This window comes from Stegodyphus dumicola, chromosome X1 (assembly GCF_044657685.1).
Source record: "Stegodyphus dumicola isolate Sdum_Otavi_A_Nest chromosome X1, ASM4465768v1".
Lineage (NCBI taxonomy): Eukaryota > Metazoa > Arthropoda > Arachnida > Araneae > Eresidae > Stegodyphus > Stegodyphus dumicola.
In genome coordinates this window covers 177300776-177324529 of record NC_140780.1, presented here as the reverse complement: position 1 = coordinate 177324529, position 23754 = coordinate 177300776, and the positions used below count along the sequence as shown (strand labels likewise).

The following is a 23754-nucleotide window of genomic DNA, read 5'->3' as shown; positions in this document are numbered from 1 at the left end:
TCAATATCTAATAAGTGGGGTGCTTTGTTTGATCGTAGTCTGGTTTCAACACCCTTTTTTTTCCACGCATGGTGTTACATGAGTCCTATGTAACACCATGCGTGGAACATACACTAATTAAGTTTGCCCATGGAATATTATTATCTTCAATAGTATTAACAACTGCTTTAAAAACAGCTTCTGAATTGCAAGATTCCATCCTTAGAGATGCAAAATGATGAACTACAACTTAATTTTGATTGTTGTCATAAAACTGCACCAATATTGCCAGTATACTTTCTTGCGCATTGCTAGTACTTTCATCCAAATTTAGAGAAAATGGAGTCTCCTTTAAAGTTTTAATGATATTTTCCTTAATAGTTTTTGTGAGCCCATATTTCATCTTATAACATGCAGTAGTCCTGGACATTTCCAACGAGTTTAGTGCCGTCTAATCGCGGCTCAACTGTTTGCAGAGTTCGATTAAATTGGAAGCTACATTGAAAGAAAGAGAATTCTCGGCGATAAACGAAGTTATTAATACCTCTTGGCATGCTTTTCTTGTCACTATATCCAATGGCCCAGCATCAGTCTCCAGTAAGTCATCAGTATTTTTTGAATTAGCATAATTACTTAAAGTCATTGAATGTCTAATGCACTTTGAATATTTTATGAGCATCACAGTTTCAGAATGATTTGTGAAAGCCTTGAATCCTTCCCCACCATACTTCAGCAGTGAGTTACAAAAAACACAATATGCTTGTCCAGCAACATTTATTTTCTTGCACCATGTGCCGATGGTATCCCCATTACCATCTCTCCGTTCAATCCAATTGCACCTAAATGCATTCCGGACACCTTCTTCTAATTGTATAATATCACTATTTATATCGAGAAATTTCATAGTGAAATTCTCTTGCGCACATAAATAAAAAATGATTTCAATAGAGGAAACGAAAAATTTACACGTGCATCAATAAATGAAACGAAAATTTTACACAGCGGAGAAAAAAAAGTTGAGAAGCGATCAATGACAATACCTAATACGGCGAAAAATCCCCCTTCTCTACTTATTGGCGCCACGCCAGGAGAGATAAGACAAAGAAAGTCTATGTAAAGAAGGAAAGGCTCCATAGACGTAATGTAAAGCAGTTTGTCTTCTACGCCGCTAGAAAGAAGAGGGAAGGCGACTAAGGGATTTGGCGATGGAACCTGTTGGCGAGAATTTCCCCCTTTGTGATGTACCTGGCCGAGATTTTCCACCTCCGCCACGTGTACAGGAAATTGAGGAACACGGGTTAAGCTGAATCGTTTTTTGACTTTTCGCGATAATTTAAACTCGAATTTTCGTGCTTTTTTGCTTTACTAGTTGAACTTGTATCATCCATATCGCAATGTCTAATTTTATATCTGTCAATATGTAGGGGGAAAAAATGGAGTCACACAGCTTTTAACTCTTGATAAACGTGACCGTTGAACTTGTTCAAACTTCGACATAATCTTCGAGCTTTGGCGCTTTTTGGTGGCAGATATTTCATGCATGCGTAGTTGTGTCTCTTTTCGTTCGGAGGGAGCCACTCCTGTTGCTGCGAAGCTTTCCTTCTTAACAATACATATTCTTTGGATAAGACCTTTGAATCCAGAGTCACATGATTGCACATCTGGTCGAACAAAGTCTCTCCTTTATTTTTTTCTGCCACGCCTACTTGCCAAAAAGAATCCAGAAGAGAATGTCCGAGAACCGGGGGAATGAGTCATAACTCGCAATAAGGAAAGAACAAAAAAGAAGTTTTTCTCCCCTTTTCACGCATTATCACTGCCTTTGGAGAAAGAAAGGAAAAGTTTTATACACACACACTGACCTTGCGTTTTCTGCTTTCAAAGCAAACAAAATTACCCAGATCAAAATAAATAATTCATTATTATTCCTACTTCCTTTTGAACGACGATCCCCGGAATTTTTGGGGATCGAAGTTCAAAATCCCCAGAATTCCAGGGTTTCCCCGGAGCACAAACACACCTGCTTAATAGAAATATTAATTATCCTAATAAGTAATTTAACCAACTTCCCATTGCAAAAATCTGAAGAATTCAAATGGTATAGAGGACGGTAAAAACATTGTTTCCTCGGGGGGGTGTCATGCAAAACTTTTTAATAACTTGAAAACAGTACAATAAGCAATAAATAAAAGAATTCTAATTCTGGAAAGGAAAGCATAATTAATATTTTCTCTCAAATTCTCATGAGAAAACAATCAGCAGTCCAGTATACAAAGCATAGCGAGAAAGTCTGTTTTCACTAATAACTCAGTCACTGCTATAGCTATCGTAACCAAACTTTCCACAATACTTTTCTGGGTCCTGGAAAAGGTCGTCATCCACTTTGGGGGGGGGGAAGCTAAAATCAGGGACATTTATTAAAAACTCTTTAAATGCAAATTTTTGCACTCATTTTTTCAAGTGGCAACAGTGCTGATATGTTATTGTTCCTGCAGCCCATTATGTCTCAAAATGATGCAATTTCATCCAAAAACATAAAATAAATGTCATTCGAATTTTGAAAAAAATCACTTTGAGGTACACTGACTCTTGTCTAGATGCACATATGTACCAAATTTCATATCCCTGAGTCTATTAGCTTACGTGAAGCACAAAAGAGAGACACACAGACAGACTCTTCCTTATATGTAGAGATTATGCACACACATGCTTTACACTCTTATGTCTAAGAATCCCAAAACTTCTAATGATGTCAGCACTTTTAGTGATTAAGTCTTAATGGTGGAATGGTACATTTCTAATGAAGCCTGTGCCACAATCTGTCATGTGCATTTTTTATTTGAAAAATTATCATCTCATTCCTTGTGACATGCATGCACAATGAATTTTCACACAAATTCTCCACAGATAAAAGCATGGAGAAAATATGAGAATAAATAAAGTTTATAATAAAGAATAAATAAGTTTTTAAGCCATGTTAAACATGTCTCTAATAACACCAGAGGGATATTTGGCTTTATTCTTCCTGCAGACCAGTTATTATTATATAAACACTGCTTACTGACAAGTTTATCAACAGAATTTTCTGGCGGAGTACAAAGTCTATGATCCGGACTTGCCAGGACTTCGGTGGTTCTAGATTTTGAATCTTCACTTTAAGTACAGCAAGATTACAAACTTCTGCTGTTATATCATCTCCATTTATTACTTCTCAACATTTCTTCACAAATTTCACTGATTGGATAGTTTGGTTTTTCATTTGCAATATTCAAAACGGTTCAAAATCACGGCTATCATAAAGCTAAACCAGCATCTGCTATACAACTGGTGATATATCATAGGACTGACGACCAAAGGCATTTGCTTTTACTGTATAATGTCATGGAACTGAACCATTACTGTATAATGTATCGGAAGTCAAACCTCGACTATATTAGTAACTAATAAATTCTCACATATGCTTAAGGCTTTTCTGAGCAACAAATGAGTTATTAATTCAAACAATATAATTTATAAAAACTATTTTTGCATATCAAAAGAAATTTATTGAATTTTTTCCCTCGTTAATGAATTCAACACTTTATAACCCAGCAGGCTGAAGTCCGTAAACATCACCAAATGTAATGCAAAAATAATAAGTTCCCACACTGTTTTATATTCAATAACCAATATTAAAAAAATTGTTTTAGATATATCACTGCATAAATCCTTTCTCAAGCTGCCATGACTTGACAGTCGTGCGGTGATGGATGGAAAAATTAATAATTTGCCAAGTCGACATCAGTGTTATAACTTATTCAGCAGGTATAAAATGAATGATAAACTTCGGTAGAATGTTTCAGCTCAATATGTATGCCAAGCAAAAAAAAAAAAAGACTTGGACCCAAATCATTGATCACACAGGTTTATACTAACAAATGACTGTGTTTCTTCAACATATTGGTGCTTAAGGAAGAAAAATTAAGAAACAGGGCCCTTCAGATGCTTGATTGTGAAAAAAGGTCTACTAGCATGTCAGAAACATTCAGGATATATTAAAGGGAGATGCCTCTTTTGTTTTCTTTCTTTGCAAACAATTGCATGCAGGGGGGGAGCTGTAAATCCAGTGGTCCAGATTTTGGACATTGTAACTGTGTAATATTGGGTAAGAGACTTAAACATCTTGGTGTCTTGTTCAATCAGATACCTTACAAACAGATGCAAAATTTTTAAATACTATGACAATTTATATCTTAAGCGAAGTTTTGTCAGCTATAAATACTAAAATATGCTCAGCATCAGTCAAGAATTACTTTTGATTCAAAAGATAAACAAGAAACCTTTTCACTATCATTCACAGCATTAACAAGCTTGGCACTCTCTATCTCTTACTTTAACATCAAGTAAATTTTCCCCATGCTTTTCTTTCAAAGAATTTTTATTTACAAAATACTTCATTAGCTTCATGAATAATTCTGATAATTCATCATATGGCAGTTGTGTAACTATCGATATTTCACGTAACTTCTGCTTTTTCTTTATGAATATAATGCAATCTGTTTCTCAGGGAAATGGGTCTGTATTAAATTGCAAATTGAATACAAGTTAAACGGCAATCAGTAGTTTTAACTACTCAACCACTAATGGGCTCATAAGATTTGAAAATACGAGGCAAGGTTCCATAGTGATACTGTCCGAATAATATATTTCTTCCTTATGGTGATCTGAAAAAGTATTGTTAACAATAGCAACAAATCTAGATAGCTTAAAACCTTACATAGCTTTACAACAGACAATTGATGACTGTATTTCTCAAAATTTTAATATATCTCTACATTTCTGATCAGATTTATTTGACACAATAGAAATTGCACACCAGTATAGCATATTTTATATACAGCTAGTTGGAAATGGTCATTTTCACATGTACTGAGGATAAAATGCAAATTACAGGTGCTGATGTTAATCTGAAGAATCTCCATTTAATTATCTGTTAAACTTTAAAGTTTCTTCCTTCTATTTTGGCTTTCCTTGTAACCATTGTAATAACTGCTGCAGAAGATGGTTGAATGCTTTACTATATCAAAATATCCACTATGCATAGAATGAGAACATGATTCATAAGATAAGGGAGTGTAGTCACAAAACTTGTCAATTTTAAAGTAACCCACAGAAGTTGAAACATAACACCATTAGGATCATCTGATCCCAACATCAGCAATTAGGTCGAGTTAATACTGAACGATTTTTACATGGATTTTCATGCTCATTGAAACATTCCGTGACACAGTACGGGCCACTCATTAATTCAGAGCTATTATACCTTCCTAAACTCCAGAGTTTCAATACACATCTCACTGCTTCTTATTCTGCTCATTCAACATTTAATAAAGCATTTCAGAGGAAAAGTACAGTTCCGCAGAAAACTGAATTTATACAGGGTGTTTCGTAGATCATGGGATAAACTTGGAGGGGTGGTGCAGTGTACTAAAACATACATTTTTTTATATGAATGTAGGATTTTAAGTGACAGGTTAAGGTTGGAATGCAAAAAAAAAAAAAAAGAACATGAGAGGAAAATGTGTTTAGGTACAAAATCAACGCAAAGTGCTTCTTTGTAGCAATACAGTATTCACGATAAATGTTCAAAATTACGACCACAAATAATACATTCTTGGTAACGTCGCAGAAGGGACTGACAAACATTTTGCACGCTTGCAGCTGCAATGGATAGTCTTGCAACGAGGTCCTCCAGTGAGTCAACAGAAGTTTCGTAAATGATGCTCTTTAGATGGCCCAATAAAAAAAAATTCCAAGCTGGATAAATCTGGCAAACGGGTCCACCACGGCCCGGAAATGTCCCATCTACGTAATTGCGGACCAGCGCGTGGTCATAGGCTGGTGTACCATCATGCTGGAATCACATGCGATTGCAAACGACAGTCGGAAAATCCTGCAGCAATTCCAGTAGCATCTCTTGCAGAAACATATGATAGTGCAGGTAAGAGGTATGGGCCTATGAGGTAGTTGTTAACAATACCCGCACACACATTAACAGAAAAGCGGGAATGCATGTGAACGTGTGTCGCGTGGATTACGAGTTGCCCACAAGTGCATGTTGTGGCGATTGAAGATGCCGTCCTGTGAGAAAAATGCCTCGTCCATGAATAACACATTCAATGGGAAGTCCGCCTGCGCTGCACACTGCTGCAAGACCCAATGACAGAAATGAGCTCGAAGAGGGTAATCTCTCTTGCAAGGCTTGGACTCTCTGCAAATGGTATGGGTGCAAACCATCTTCATGCAACACTCTCCAAATGGTGCAATGACTCAGCTGCAGACGACATGAAATAGCTCTTATACTTGTCTGAGGTGATTCATGCACAATGTTCAACATGTATCCTTAAATGCGAGGTTGTTGTGCACTTCTTTCACTCCTAGTGTCAGAGCTGGCTTCAAATGACCCGTTTTCACACAGAGACCGATGCAACCTTTTAAACATTGTGTGCTTCAGCATATGACCGTTCGGACACCATTCCTAGAACAACCGTAGCGATGCTCTGCCGTTCCCATTAGCAGCACCATACATGGTATCAGCTTTTTCCTTGTGCATAAACTTGCCCATAATGCTTGACATCAGAGTTACGAGTCCGGCTCACTACCGCCCTCTACTGCTGCGTTGCCCGCCAATCACAGCTTAGTTCCTATTACTGTTAGTGTTCCCTTTTCTGAATTTATTGTGAATACTACATTGCTACAAAGAAGCACTTTATGTTGATTTTGTACATAAACAAATTTTCCTCGTGTATTTTTTTTTTTTTTTTTGTTCCTGCCTTAACCCGTCACTTTAGACCCTACATTACTATTCAAAAAGATGCATGCTTTAGTACGCTCCACCACCCCTCCAAGTTTGTCCCATGATCTATTAAACACCCTGTATACACACTCTTCCAAAAAAATTCAACACACCATGACAGAAGTGGTTGTTTTTGACGAAATTGAATATGTGCATAGCTCATACAGATAATAAAATCATTAAAAACTCAAGGTTATAGTACCTGTTCATGGCTCAAAATCACCCGCTGAGTGTTCAAATCAGTAGTTGGTCCAACCGCCCTTGGTGGCAATGTATGCTTGAATTTGTCGAGGCAAAGAATGGTAGAGGTTCCTAATGTCATTCTGCCAGGCATTCATCAGCTGTTGCTCTAGATCTACGATATTTTGCGGTGCTCGAGTCTGGCAGCTTACCATATCCCAGACATGCTCAATTGGTAAAAGGTCTGGTGACCTTACTGGCCAAGGAAGAGTACCAACCGCATGGAGACAGGCCAGAGATATGCGAGCGGTATCTGACCTGGCATTATCTTGTTGGAAAATGGCCCTAGGATGACGTGCCATGAAAAGTAAAACAACCAGCCGCAGGATGGTATCAACATATGGTTGAGCTGTTGCAGATGCACGGAGGACGACTAAAGACAACATGCTGTCATAAGAAATACTGCCCCACACCATCACACCAGGGTTGTATGCCTTTGTAAAACAAATGCTGATTGGGACAGCTTGTCCTGCCCTCTCCAGACACGAACACAGTGATCATCTGCTTCAAAAGTGAAGCGGGATTCGTCGCTGAACACTATATGATGCCAGTCTGATGGCAGCCATGATGATCAGCTGCGATGCCACTCCAGACGACTCTGACAATGTTGTGGGATCAAAGGCAAACGTCTTAAAGGCCTCTGTGAGCATAACTGCACCTCAGATAAACGCTGTGAGATGGTGGACGGCACCATAGGAGGTATAGGCGTGGTTGTAGTGCGTTGAATAGTCGACAACGATACTCTTGGGATGGTTTGGGCCTGGCGAACAATCATCCTGTCTTGCCTTGCATTTGTGCTCCTTGGCCTTTCAGAGCCTTCATTTCGTCTGCAATTTCCTTGTAGCCACCCATTGCTGCCAACATCTTTACACAGCAGTGTGTATATGCTGCAGGTGGTGGCCTATTGCTATTATAACCACCCATCTTCACGCAACCCTACATTGCGACCACATTTAAAGTTTTAGTTGCCTGTAAGGTCTTCAAGATCATCGCAATGACATCTTTAATTGCTTTTTCATGGAATTACAATGACAGCAATAGAAAAAAGATAAATTTTCCACCTCTATTAATGGTTTTATACTTTGCGAATTGCACACTAGAAAGAAATGCACACTCTGATTGCTATTCCTGTTCATTTGCCTGGAAACTGATCATTTGCATGTTCGATGAAGATATTTTTGCATACCAAATTTCGCCACATATGCAAAAGTCCTTGGTGTTACGATTTTTTCAAAAGAGTATATTTTAAATAAAGAATGCAAAATTTGAGTCTGTGATTTTACATATTAAACTCATGAACCTTACTTCTTTCCTTGGCTTATGGGCAAGGGTGGGAACATTAGAGCAAAATTTTAAAGGAGCCACACAAGAAAAGGAGCCATTCAATCCATGGATGGTCCAGAATACTTCAATTTTCAATCACCAATTTCATTATCACCTTTTTATGTTTACCTTCTAGAGATATTTCCTGAAAACATGTCAGAATTGATAAGATTCTTTAGCTTACCATGCATCAGTCAAGATGTTTCAAAACTTCCATTTTCTAGTTTCCTGGGTTGTGAACATTTATTATTACTTTAAATGGCATGCAGAATATTAAAGTACATGAGTAAGTTTTTGCCGAAATACAACTTGAGATTTTTGAGGAATTTTTATCAGCAAGATAAAAATTTTTGCTATTATGTGTATGATCACAATTTGTTTACTTATTAAATGAACATAAGTCTTTCTTTTTTAAGAATTACTAAAACACAGGACATAAGAATATAAGCATCAAAGATGGAATATGAGAAACTGCACAAATCCATATTTACAAAATGTGCCAAAATGTATTTACCATTTTTTATGTTATGATGCAACAAACAAGGAAGACATATTCTGGTAATATAAAATACAAAACAATAAAGAGAGCTTTTTCTAACAACTAAAGGAAACACAACTTTATACACCGCATGGACAAATACAGCCAACCTGTTTAGAATGAATCAGGGACTTACAGTAGGCATTTTACTCTTTTTCTGAATAGGTTCATCTTCAGAACTGGCATCAGAATCATCATCTAAGATAAAATTTCAAAAAAAAGGAGGATTTAAATTTTATTATGAATAACTTCATTTTACATTTATATAAAGAAAAACAAGAAAGAAGTTTCTGTTAGGCTTACACTATTTCAAACAGATTCTCTTTGTCATACCATTCATAAAATATTCCAATCAGCTAAAGAAATTCTTTAGTAAAAACGATCTGGGAAAATATTTTCCACATTACAAATAAATGATGAGATGATTATGCTTACATTAAAACTTAAAATTTTGAGCCTACCTTTATTGCACATGTACATTCTTTAACTAGCTTTAACAATTCAATCATGATGTTAACAATACATTTTGAGCTACTTATCTTCCTCGCAGCAACAATGTGATTGGCGCTGCGATAACTAGCTCTATGCCAGCTGTTTGCTCATGCGATGCATGATTTGCCAAGTGATGATTTCTGACGGCACGAAAATAACTTTTTTGGGGATCGCAGTATGAAATCGCCCTGACTTTTTGGTCAATTTTCAAATTCCCTGATTTTTTCAGGTAGTGTGGACACCCTGAGATTAAAATAGAATGACAGCAAAGAATTAAAGAAATGTTCTTAGGTCTACAAAATATTTACCTAAACCTATAAAAACAGCATACAGATATCAGAATAAAGCTACAGAATGCTCTGTTTTCATTTATTTCTGAGACAAGACGCTACAATAAATAGGAACCTACAGAATATTTTTATTCAATATACTTGCTTAATTATAACTAATCCTTAAATTAAAAAAAAAAAATAACAGCTTGGCTAATATCTGTTATTTATAAAAGCCTAAGGTATTTTTCCACATGAAAATGGTAAATAACCTGTCACTTTCAGCAATAAGGACAAGAACCTGAATGACTTTTACATTTAAACTAAACGAACATTACAAGCAAATTATAGTCTCTGACAAATTATCAAAGACAATTTGAAGCTTCAGACCAAGTCTCATTCACATTGCTATAAAAAACTGGGGAAATTTCATCATGATGTGAAAACTGTCTTTATTGGATATGTGAAAAATCTAAGTGGATTTTCAATGAAGTAAACATGAAGTAAACAACCTTCATAAATGAAAAATACAGCTCTTTGTAGACTGGCACAATATGATAAAAAAATACTGTACACTACCTGGAAAAAACATGTTTTAAAAGTTCCAAACCTGCTAAATGCCAACTTAGTGTAGCATGTAAATATCGTCATGGTTAGTAATTTTCACGGAAGCATTTTACATGATACAATTAAAGTTAGTATAGATCAAGACTACAGTATATGGCAACAGTTTTCATGCATTGCGAACAGAAATTATACAGCCTCTCATTAGCAAGGATTTTTTCATCCGCCGGTGAACAGCTGTGTGCAAACATTTGCACATTTATTCATTTTATTCTCGTTTTCACAATTTGTTCACTACAATGGCATTTAGATGAAATAAAAACTGATTAAAAAAACAAGTTTATAATGCAGCATGTTACTACAAATATCATGTTTGGATAAAAGCTGCCATACCATTCAGATGGTTCAGGAAAATTGCATATACGTTTTAAATAAGAAAGCTACACTACTCAAACACAATATAAATTTAGTATTGGAAGACAGTGAAAAAATTCCTCACACTTAGATGCTACTAGATTTAGAAACTTTAGAATTCTAAAGGAATTTATCATCAGAAATGAGAAACTGGAAGGATCTCTAGGCAACAGAAGTCTGCTAAGATGCATCTTACACAACCACCGCAATAAGCAGGAGTAATACAAATTACAAAGAAATCCACCCTAAGGCAGTAAAAAGAAACTTTTGCACATAAATGACAGTTTGGATCTAGGATTTTATGAAGAAAACCTGAAAACTATTATTGCTATTAAATAATTCTGCTCCTAGGAAATATGCAAAAGGAGAGCAAAAACCTGAAATTTTCATTCGCTTCCGATTAAACTTATGTCAAGGCTATGAAAATGCTTTGCTAATGTTAGCTTCAGATTGAGAAAAATAATACAGTCAAAAGTCTTTAGTCCGGACTCCTTCGGCGATTCTGGATTATAGATCATCAGTTTAAATCTAGCAAGATGGTATGCAGAAATTATAAAATTAATAATATCAAACGGTAATTTATGAAATAAAGAGCAATTATAATCTAAAGGGTATCCAAATTTACAAAAAAAAAAAAAAAACCTTAATATTTATTTGTTTACTTTATTAAACATTTCTTCCAATGCGCGCATGCGTAAAGCATACATTACGCATAGTCGAAATTGGAAAATTGCAATCAGAAAACTATTTAATATGTATTCGTGATATTTATAATGACGAGGAATTTGATTTAAGTCATATCAAAGACGGAGTACATCGAGATGAAATACTACATTTAGTAAGGGATTATAAGCCGAATAAAATAACAACATCTGCTCTGAAGATAAGGATAGTGCTGACAGATCACTTCCAGTTCATTGTGCGCCGCAACGTTCCCCCCTCTTGAATAGCAGCGTGAAATTGATAAAATGATTTTGGAATGGTTAGAGAAGCAAAGCATAAGCCTTTATCCATTTTTTGCAGCAATTCCACTTTTTGTTTGACGGACATCGAAACATGCTTCCGCTTTGTAGATCCTTTGGCAGCTCCAGAATCGGAAATTCTTTTCGACATAATCGAAAGTTCAAGCTTACTTTTATAAAATTGCTCTAACAGTCTGCAAAAAATAAGCCGGATCCAATTAGAAGATTAAGGAACAGCACAATCTGCAACATTAACTGAAATAGATAATTAGATAATTTTAGCTTAGCTTATACCGTCCGTTATACATTAAACGCATAAGCGTAAACGCATGCATAAAAGTATTATGCGCATGCGTCGATGCATTATGTGTTGATGCATGCGCAGAAAGTTTGTAGCTTTGAGGTCCGGATTATAGATCTTTCTGGATTATGGACGTCCGGATTAAAGACTTTTGACTGTATTTTATATGGACTTAGAAGAGGAATTTCTCTGCAATGTTTTTATCCTAATAATTATAAAATTATAATTGTTCAAAACCATAATTTCCCCGACAACCAGACAGTTATGAATTGCAAAATCTAAACAAAGCAGTTCTGAATTTTATCTTGTTAAGGCCCGTCCACACGACTACACTTGAAACGTAGTTGACGAATGCGCTTTTACGTTACCAGAGAAAAAGCGTCCAACCCAATATAAAGTTGGTTTGGAATACAGTATATAAAGAGAATTAAATTACTTAATTCTCTTTATATACACCATCCACCATATAATAAAACCAACTTCATACTTTTTAAACTACCCGTCCCTTGGTTTTTTTTTTTTTTTTTAATTTTTGAATTTAGAATGAGGTTCAAACTTTGAACAGTTTATAAGAAATTATGTGCATGATAAAATATGCAATAAAGTAAAAATAAAGAGATAATTTGTAGATGATATATGATAAAGAGATGCAGATATATTATTACATAAGGGTTTCTATTTGCAATGCACATTTTTAAACTAAATTAAAAACAATAATAATAATAAATAAGAAATGAAAACAATAATAATAATAATAGGTAAAATAAGAATATAATGATTCATGATTAAATATAAGAAACACGTTTCAAAATGAGAAAAGCTAACTGAATTATATATGGTCTACGGGTGAGGCTCGAACTCGTCACCTTTCCATTTGCAAAGCAGCGCGCTGAACACTCAGCTATCTGTGACAGCAATGCATACTGAAAATAATGTAACAAGTAGAAGTCACTGCAAAGGTAATTTAATTAAACTTCAATAAATGATTGCTGTATGACACAAGTTGTAACTTTACTCCAAAATTTCGTAGTTGTATTTTATTGAATACTCTTTCACAGTCAGCTGCTTTATTTTAGAAGTTGTTAAATTGCTGAAGTTAGTTTTTGGTGTATTTAATATTGGGATATTTATAGAGCTTTTTATTACACATGATATAGACAATATTTATAATAATTAAGGAGAACTTTCTAAGGCAGAATCTTTGATTTCGTAGAAACTGTAATTTATTTGGGTTCCTATTACTTACGGTGTTATAAACAGGTGAAGCATATGGATATACTGGTTGGATCATTGCTTTATAAATATACAGTTTTCCCCTTTAATGAGAAATTGAAATTTATACCAATATATACATCTTGAGAAATCTGAAGATGGTGTGAACAATGCTGATTATTTTATTGCTGTTTACAGTTATGATATTTCTAAGCAAAAACTAATCTCAGTGTGGTTCTGACGCCATAATGAAACGGGTAAGCAAGAAGGTTTTCTGATTATGACACGTGATAAGAACTCGGTCAGCTATTGGCTGTTCGTTCCCGTTACGGACATAAAAGCTGAACTGGAGCGAACTCAGTTTTACGACTTCTGCATTACGCGAATTTACAGCGGCATCAAAAAAGTTGCGTCAACTACGTCGCAAGCGTACTCGTGTGGATGGGCCTTTAGAAACACGTTTTTTTCTGAATAAGAAAACAACAGATACAAACACCATTCAAAAAGAGTAAATAAATTTCTGACCTTTCATTAACAGAAAGATATTTGCAATAAAATAAAAATGTTGGTATTCACTAATTAACTTGTGAATGTCAGTTTTAATTGCTAATAACTGCTATGCATAAAACTGTTCAGAATTAAATTTTCATAGTTTAAGATTCGTACACACTTCCATGTGCCGAAGAATATCAATGAAAGAAATTAAGGACCTATATCAAGCAAAAATGACCTGAATAAATTTTTAAGGTTTATCTTACGGTTATAACAATTATTTTTAAGTTAAAGCTCCTTTCCCATCTCTCCTAATTTCAACTTAAAAATCCTTAAGTAAATGAGTTTTACAATCACATTTAATGCAAATGAGAAGGAATAGTATTCAAACTCACTTCTTTCACTTCAGTTCCACTCACTTCGAGAAACACAGAGAATCAGTTCCTGATTAGCGTGCAGTTGCCTTTTGGCCACGTTTCTCTAAGCTGTTACTACGCTCAGCCATATTAAGTGGCCTTTACAGCTTCACTAACTAATTCAATATTAGGGGCCAACTAGTTTAGAACTGTATTAGCGTTGGCTAAATCTCTTTAATCAGTCATTAGTTAAGTTCTTATTTTCTATATTTTTTAGTTTAAGCCCAAGTGGGGGCTTTGTTGTACATTCTAAGAAAGGGACCGTCTGTATACCTTTAAGGTCAGTTTACACCTGTCAGAGCGGCTCGGAGCGAGCCGCTCGTTACGATTACTTTGACAATGTAAACGCTCACTTCAACAGAGTAGAAACGTAGGGGAGATGAGTCAGCGCTTCCGTTTCTACTTTGAACCTGTTGAAAAATCTATCCGGGCAGTTATTCCGAGCAGCGTTCGTAGGGACATCGTGACAGCGAGTTCTATAATGCTGAGATAAGCGATAGCCAAACCATAGGCATTTTTAATGCATACACATCTTATGATGAAGTGTTTTAGGGAACACTTCACTGCTTCATTAAGATGTTGCATACTTCTATAATTATGTGAGCTTATATTCATTTTTCTACAAGCATCCCTACATGAGGATGCAATAAATATATGATATTATAAGCTATAAAACTAAAAAAGGAATTATGAAAAAAAAAAATATGTAGATCTGTTTTATTAGGGATATTTAAATTTCTTGCTTTGTATAAAAACTTTCTGGGCTATAATTCGTTACAATTTAGTTTGAATGTGAAACATGTTCAGCTTTGGATGTGTTAGTGCAAGTACTGAAGGTGTATTAAGGTTTATACAAATTATGTTACATGAATTCTAATCTTCTTAAACCATCCGTTTTAGCATTTTTAAAGTAAAGTTTAATCACTATTTTAATGATTATTAATTTTGTTGATATCATTTTGTGTGTTGTTTAAGAACACAATTTCAGTAGGATCCAAAAGTAACAATTTGCGATAAATATCTTCCTGTTGGAACTATGTCGTAATATATACATTCTTTTAACCGTGGTAATATATGTAATGCTCCCAAGTTTTTTGTTACTTCTTATTTACTTAAGATTTTCTGAATAATTAGGTAGATATTATACAGTTTACTTATGTCGTGTTAATGGTAGCTTTGAATAAATATTCCATGTGTTAATTTTGCATTCTTCTCTAGAAATAACACAGTTCCAGTCAGAACTCTGCATATTAATTACAAGCACAGAGAGCTACTGATTCTGTGGATTCTGGATGAATAAATATATTCTTTCTATTAATAAATAATAAAACACATTATTACTTTTACATTATTTTGTGAATCATTAATTAGGTATAAATAAACAGTTGTATATAGTAGAAAAACTTTGTCAATTTGAATTTCAATAACCATAGTTGACTAAATAACTTCTCTCAAACTGAGTTTCTTTTAAATTCTTGTATCTGATATGCAATAACATTTTTGTAACTTTGGACATTCTCGTCCGAAATTCATTTAATAGTTCATTTGATACTCCTAATTAATCGCGGCAAGCTACCCAGTCGCGTACCCATTTCCTTTTCTTCTTTTCCCTCCCAAGAGCAGAAATTAATTCATTTGAAATTGCTTCGCAGACTTCAAGTACTGCAGCCAAACAACATCTATATATGTTCAATGGTTATTCTTTCCTGCAGCTGCCACGTCGGTATCGATTTCGTAAACAAACGGAGGCAAGTTGTCAGTCCACTCTGATTGGTGTAAACAATCTAACAGAGTACAGGTCCAGTCACTCGGTTCGAAACGACCGGACGAACGGCTCGCTACGAGCTGCTCTGACACATGTAAACTGGCCTTTAGTCCGAGCAATAGAGGGTAACTAACCCTTCGTCAGTTTATGTTTCTAATACTGAACTTAAGCGATTACTCACTTAGCTAGTTCACCAATTTCCTCTACACTTAGTTAATAGTTAAAAGGGAGGAACACTACAAACTAATGCAATTATCTACACCCATACTTCACTTTTGTAATTTGATATTACAAAAAAAAATCTGAGTAGGATGCATTTTAACTTAATTATAAAACAAATTCAAGAATAAAAGTTATTTCATATTTTTTATCAAGTAATTAACAAAATAAAATTTTTTGAAACATTTATATTTTACACTTATATCAGTCCAACGTGTTTTACAGAATATTAGCGGATCTAACATGTTGATTCTTTATTTTATGCCTCATTTTGTCACATAGTCATTCAGTAGAGGTACCATATGCAACTTTCATGTCAAATGACATAAGCCAAATTGTGAAATAAAATAATAATCAGCATGACTCATAACAGAAGCATGGCTGTAGCCACCACAGCTGCTTGATCAGACAGAGAGCTGCTGACCAGAATGCATGAGAATACCTGATGTTGGTAGTTGTAATATTGTTGCTAATTAATACTTTTATGAGGCAATTTATTAAATGGTAAGAAGTTTAAAAAATCTCTACAGCATATTTTTCTCTTTTAGCTCTTTGTTATATTATCTTTTGGTTGCATGTGTTTACTCAATTTACTTATCAGGTAAGCAAAGTGTATCATTATAAGCATTAAAGTTACATGCCATTTCTTCTATTCGGAAGCAGTCAAAAATGGCCACTGACGGTAGTTACAGGTACACGGAAAACTCCATAATGCTAATGTTAAAATCTTTCTCCACTGATCAAGGGGTAGAGTTGCCTGGCCACTGACCGTAGTTACAGGTATACGGAAAACTCTGTAATGCTAATGTTAAAATCTTTCTCCACTGATCAAGGGGTGGGGAGTTCCAGTCATTGGATGCATGCAGGAACTTTCACAGAAAGGGTTGGAAGGTATTTTTGATACTCACAAAACAAGCAAAATATTGAAAATTTAGAACTGATTCAAGCAGTTACAAATTATAATTGTTAAAATTAATTCAAAACATGGTGAAATTTCAAAATATTTTCTAAAACGTAGGCAGAATTCTTTCTAATTACTTCTATAACGAGAATTTTTTTTTTTTTTTTTTTTTTTTACGAAATGAGACTGACATTTCAATTTCTGATACTAAGAACTTTTATGAAGAAAACCACTGTGAATAGTACTAAAGAAATATATCGGAACAGAAATGATACACAATACAATGTGCATATAACCCATATGCAATTTAATTACCATGCTTTCTTTTTGAACCCTTTCCTACAGTTCTCTTCTCTTCCTTCTTGATTTTGTTTGCAACCTTCTCATTTTTTTTAGCTTTACCTTTTCCAGATGTTTCCTTTGTTTTTGAAGTATTTTTTGATTTCTTTTTGGGCTAAAAATGCAAAATATCCTAAATTAACTAAAGCGATAAAAACATTAATTTAGTACTTGAAAAAAATAGCTAAAATATTCATAACAATTTCTGCATGAACATTTTTCAGCATTCACTGAAAAACTAGATCGTACATTTAATACTACACACACCATGTTATTTCTACTATAATGGAAAATATATTGACGAATTCAGTGCATAGCAAAATGACTCGCAGGTATTTGCAGAATTTGCTATGAATTACAGAATACACATTACTTCATCATCACTGTCATCAACATCTTCTTCACTGGCATCTTCACTAACATCAGCAGCACTATCAGGGCTTTCAGGTTCTTCATCATCGTCATCATCATCATCAGATACTTCTTTCTTGGTTTTTACTTTCTTTTCACTATTCTTCGACTTTTTTTCCTTGCTTTTCCTCTTTTCATGCCCAGAAGACAATTCTATTAAAAATTAGTCATAAATGTATGATAGCAGAAACGTGAAGAAAAATCAGAACATGTAATCACCCATTGAACAAACAGATCTATAGCTAACGTTCGATTATAAATAAATTTTTTGGGGGGGGGAGGGGGACACAGATCGTATCTTAATAGCAAAATACTATAGAAAGCATAGTCCGCAGCACAAATTGCATCTTTCTACAGTGGCTCACGATGGGGATGCAAGCCACATGCCATACACAAACAAAAGGGGAATATGGAAATATTATAAAATGGCATGACAAATAATTCGTGTAATATGCCTTTGCTACAAAAAAAGATTCCCCACCAGTTATTATGCAATTAAAAAAATACAATAAAGATATGCTGTTGAATAACTCCTGTTATAAACTCATTTTCATGCAAGTCATGTGAAAGTACACTTCCAACACAACGGAAGAACAACATCAGGCTATAGTACCCAAGAAGCTAAAAAGCAGATTCAACTTCCAAAAATGACTTCTGTGTGAAGTCTAATTAACCCACTAACTGCCAAAACTACAAGGAATGTTTCTTTTCTCATGAAAACAATAACAAATATTAAATTAAGCATTTATAACAAATTTACATTGAAAATTAAAAAAAAAAAAATCCTCTTACCTGTAGAAAAAGCGACTTGTGTTCGTGAAATGCCAGCGGAATATGACTACGGATGTTTAGTGAGTAGGATTGTACTCGTGTGATGTTCTTTCGAGTGGAGCGCAGGATTACTTTTTAGCTGTACAACGTTTTATAAATCTACACTGTATTTCTTTTACAAATACAGATTATTGCAATTGAAAGATTCAAGCATGAAAAGCTTGATTACAATCATGATGTAAAGCTACATTACATACTTTGCATCTATAAACAGTCTGGCTATGGTTCTCTTTACAACAAAGTCTTTTGTTATAAACAGACTTTACGATAAAATGTCTACCAGCTCCATGCAGTGGTTTTTGAGTGCTGAATTTATTAGGTCTTCCTGTTGCTGATCTATTTCTGGCTAATTCTACAATCTTAATAGGAGTTTGCAAAAGGAATAATGCATTCTCACGTCTGAAATCTAAAAGAGACTTTATATTTCCAATAGTAAAAAAGTGGTGATATTTAGTAAGTTTAGATACGGTCTCACCTCATATAATTTATGAGTATTGTAAATTTGACTATTGTCAAATGCAAATTCTGCTTCATATTCCTGTACTGCAAACGTGATATCGATTGTCTTACAACAGGAACAGAAATATCCTTATTAAAAGACCAATACATTTTTTCTTGAGGTAAAGATTGATATCCTGTAAGCAATAATATTCCAATAAATCTTCTCATATAGGCTTCAGATGCAATAAATTCTGGGCATTTCCCCCCCCCCTGAGCGTATATATTTGTCTGTTCAACGAGAAGAGAGTAAATATCTAAACCAAAAAGAAAACTGGAAATCTGTGCAATAGTTTTACCTTGTATTTTGTCTTTTATAATTTCTCTTCTATCTCTTTCTTCATGTTCTTCATGAGACATAACTAACAGTTCCTTTTTTATCCACTTCAAGATTTCAGTCCTCTGCTTTTTAAACTTTAGAAGGCTGAAATTTACTTCTTATGTGAATTCCAACTTTCCCAGCAGTATCATTTGGTAAAATATCATTATTTAAAACATTGCCATTCCTTTCTTCTTCGTCACTAGCTTCTGCAATTTCTGGGGGAACAACAACAGTATCAGTTTCATTCTGGTCATTATTAACCTTTTAACTGTGATGCCCGAGATAACTGGTGTTCGAAAATGTCACGCTCGAGTATTTCTCAGGGCAATTTTTAATTTTTTTTTGAGTGCATCGTATTGTCATACCCGAATATATATCGGGAGATGTTTATTTCGGCTACATTTGGTTTTTCCAATAAAAAAATTTGACAATTTGTGTACCCAAATCATCAAAATAACTTGACAGTTAAAGGGTTAACATTATCATCATCTGTTTCTTTATCAAAAAATCTTTGAAGGGCTTCTTCTAATGTAAGATACCTCGTTCTAGGCATTTTTAAACAACCAGAACATGAAACAGAACATCGAAAGAAGTGAAAAAGGAGATTGACTACCCGTTTCCTGCTGACGTTACGTCAGCGCAACACCTGTTTTCTCTTCCTTTCGAACACAAATATAAACATCCGACTGATGTAATGTTCTGATAAACGGTGACCTTGACTAAAAATAGATCACTCATCAAGACGGCGATTCTTTCATTAAATATTTTCAGCAAAAATACCCTGTCGAAAATTTTGCTTAAAGTATGTGATTAATTATTATAAACAAAATGATTGTTGAAGACAAATATTTTTTTACAGAAATAATCTTCATAATATTCCCTACACAAAATCATCTGCTGGTATAAAATATCTTAGGTAGTTATATTTATACACGCATTTATTTTGACCGTTGCAGCTAATGGGTTAATGCCGTAAGAGATAAATACACTTGAATGAATTTTTAGAATGTTCTCAGAACATTAAAATATTTAATTCAAATTTACATGTGTTTGTAATATTTATAATAAATAATGTACTTAAATGCTGCCCATTTCATTAGATGCAAATTTAATATTACAGTCAGTCAGAAAGTATGAAATATATAAGAAAATGTTCAATTAAATTAATGAAAGTAGGCAAAGCATTCAAAAGAAATACTAAATTCCAAAATAAACACTGAGAAAGAAATGCGTAACAGTACAACATCCCTTGGTGTTTTGAAATAAAGTGAAAACTCTTATATCATAATATAGAAATATGTACTGAACACCTATTTTCTATAACATATAATTCTTAAATGACAGTATTCAGCTTACACGTGAAAGATATTTAATTTCACTTCTAGCTAGAAGTATAATAGAAGGTGAATCTCTTGATTCTCAAGGTTACTGGATACCAAAGTTGCTAAAAGGCTATTTGATTGAAGGTGTGAAAATAGACTTTATGCCAGCGCCCCAAATGACAGTCAGGAAAACATAATTCTCCAAAAAATTGATTGCTTCCAACGTTAGAGTAAAAACCGCTTTTTTTGAAGATCGCCGTATGAAATTCCCAAGTTTTCCAGGTAAAGGCGGCAACCCTGGTATTAGGAAAAAGACGTGACAGATAATGGCCATAACTTCTTGTGAAAATGTGGCAGTTAGGTTACCAGCTGAGATATACCATTTGGCGTTCGTTGTATAATTTTTGGAGACTTTATAGCCTGCGCCGGGAAATGGAAAAGTAGCCGTAAATCTTACTGGTGTAAGAAGACTCACTGCCTATAGCAGTGCTCCGCAACCTTTTCTCACCTGCGACGCACAAAAATTCTTTCTGGAATTTCGTGGCACACCAGAGTTCCGAGTTATCAAGGAAGTGCCGAAAAAATTCAAATGCTGACACACAATCACACACACGACCACACAACAGTGAAATATATAAAACATTTAAAAGAGACATTATTAAGCAAAAAAAAAAAAATTGTCATTGTGTATTAAATACATGAAAAAAATTGCAAAATGTCAAATACATGCATTTGATTGCGGTACACCTATATCCTGCTCATGGCACACCGGTTGCGGAGCACTGGCCTATAGAACTGGAGCTGACTATGCTGGTTGCAGTGCAAACACCACTCGACTGGATTGTTATGGGCAAGACAAACAATTGCATTTCATCTGAATACGTCACCTTAGGTATAGGTATACTAATCCACAACAATAATTTAGGTATTTTATGGAAATTAGATGCTTTAGGAATAACTGACCCTAGTGAAAGCTAGCCTAGTATAGAACTGGAACACTCGGATATACCGTCAAAAGTCGTTAATCCGGACTCGTCGGGACTTCGGCGATTCCAGATTATCGATTTTTCCGGATTATAGATCATCAGTTTAAACCTCGTAAGATAGCATGCACAAATTTTAAAATTAAAAATATGAAACCGTATTTTAGGAAATAAAGAACAATTATGATCTAAAGGGTATCAAAATTTACAAAAAAAAGAAGCTTAATATTTATTTGTTTACTTTATTAAACATTTCTTTCAATGTAAATTGTTTCGTTTTATGTGATAATACTTTCTCTTTAATTCTATAAACAGACATAATTTCTTGTTCAGTTAAAAAGCTCCGCTGTTCAAGTAACGTAATTGCTGTGCCGAGAATACTGACTAACTTGTCAATCGAAATTTTTTCGTTTTCACTAACCTCTCTGTCACCTTCTTCATGTCTTTATCCATTTTTTGAACCAATTCCACTTTTTGTTTGACGGATATCGAGACATACTTTCATTTTGTAGATCCTTTGGGAGCTCCAGAATCGGAAATTGACATAATCGAAAGTTCAAGTTTACTTTTATAAAATTGCTCTTACAGTCTGCAAAAAATAATAAGCTGCATCCAATTCGAAGATTAAGGAATAACGCAATCATCAACATTAACTGAAATAGATAATTATATAATTTTAGCTTATACCGTCCGTTATACGCGCACGCGAAAACATATTCTGCGCATGCGCGTAAGACCTTTACGCGCACGCGCCGTAAACGCCTATGCGCATGTGTCAACGCGCCGCATGCGCAGAAAGTTTTTAGCTTTGAGGTCCGGATTATAGATCATTCCGGATTATGGGTGTCCGAATTAACGACTTTTGACTGTATTAGATCACTTTCATAGAACTTTGAGAAAAAAATATGATGGCAGATATAAAGTCAATTTGCTAATGTTCGATGATACGGATAATTTACCATAATTCAATAGAGGTACTGCTCAAAAGAGATTACTTTCTGCCACAAAAATACTTAAATTAGAAGACAAATTAAAAGACTATAATGCAGCAACACAAGACTGGTTACAATCGCGAGTGGTCGAAGTATCAAATAACGAAGCAGAGGGGAAAATACACTACCTTCCATATCAAACAGTTTTCAAAAATTCCTCAACACCAACACTGGTTAGACTAGAATTTCAAGCATCATGTAAAAAGAAAACATTGTCTCCCCTGAAACAGCTTATGGAGAAATGGTACGACGCATTAAGAAAATTTTTTGCCCCTGGAGACATTTTCATCAGTTCAACTGGATCCGAAAGAGGAAGGGGAAATTGCTTTGCTTGGTCAATTTTTTCCTGCCTCGCCAATGAAGCAAAAACCTGCCGTGGCAAGAAGGAATATTTTCTTTACATGCTCTGCCCTACTACAGAAAGGGAGGGATACTTCATGGGGGTCTTTTTAAGGGAAACTGGCTCATATCTACATTACACATGGGGAAAACCATGAAAACAGCCCTGCAGCCACCCCATTCGCCAGACCTCGAACCTCAGAATGAGCTACCAGTGTTCACTGGCTTTTACTGCTTGGAGGCTGGTGGGCAGGAGTATTGAGTTAATTCTAGATTTCTGGAATGAGCTTTTAAACTAAATTATAATTTTGAACTGAGAACTTTATTGCATGTTTTGATTTCCTAGTTCAACAATCTTTCAAGTGTTTAGGCAGTTGGGCAGAACAACTTCATTCTGGTCTGAAATTGCTGGTTAATAAAAGAAGTGAAAGGCAACAGGCATAAACCAATCGCAGCAACAGAAAGGTACCCACCACAACTGATCACAGCTCAATATAATTTATTTGTAATACTAAGTATATTTGAAAGCAAAACACGATGCATTTTACAACGGAAGAATTTTAACAGCTAAAAACTGCCAAATATATAATTATTTATTATGCCTGTGCTACCACAGTTAAACAGGAAATTACAGTTGTAATGTATCTGATGATTCTTTTGTTTTACTCCATCGGGCAGAATATTGAGCACAATGAGTACGTTCGCATTGTAGATAATGTAAGAAAATATATAACTGATTAAAATGTTAAAACTGTTTTTCTTTAATATTATTTAAAAATTTACCAAAAATGAGCA

The 23754-nt window shown here is 34.7% G+C and overlaps 1 protein-coding gene across 2 annotated transcripts in view; it reads right to left on the bottom strand.

Moving 5' to 3' along the window:
• The window catches only part of LOC118204675 (protein DEK-like), a 114678-nt gene that overhangs the window by 32484 nt on the left and 58440 nt on the right, over positions 1-23754 (bottom strand). For both annotated transcript variants that reach the window (XM_085807816.1, XM_085807817.1), the window contains exons 7-9: positions 17635-17825; positions 17238-17376; positions 9052-9113 (exon numbers count right to left, since the gene is read on the bottom strand). In XM_085807816.1, the coding sequence (XP_085663942.1) occupies positions 9052-9113; positions 17238-17376; positions 17635-17825 (392 nt within the window). The remainder of the gene's footprint in view (positions 1-9051; positions 9114-17237; positions 17377-17634; positions 17826-23754) is intronic.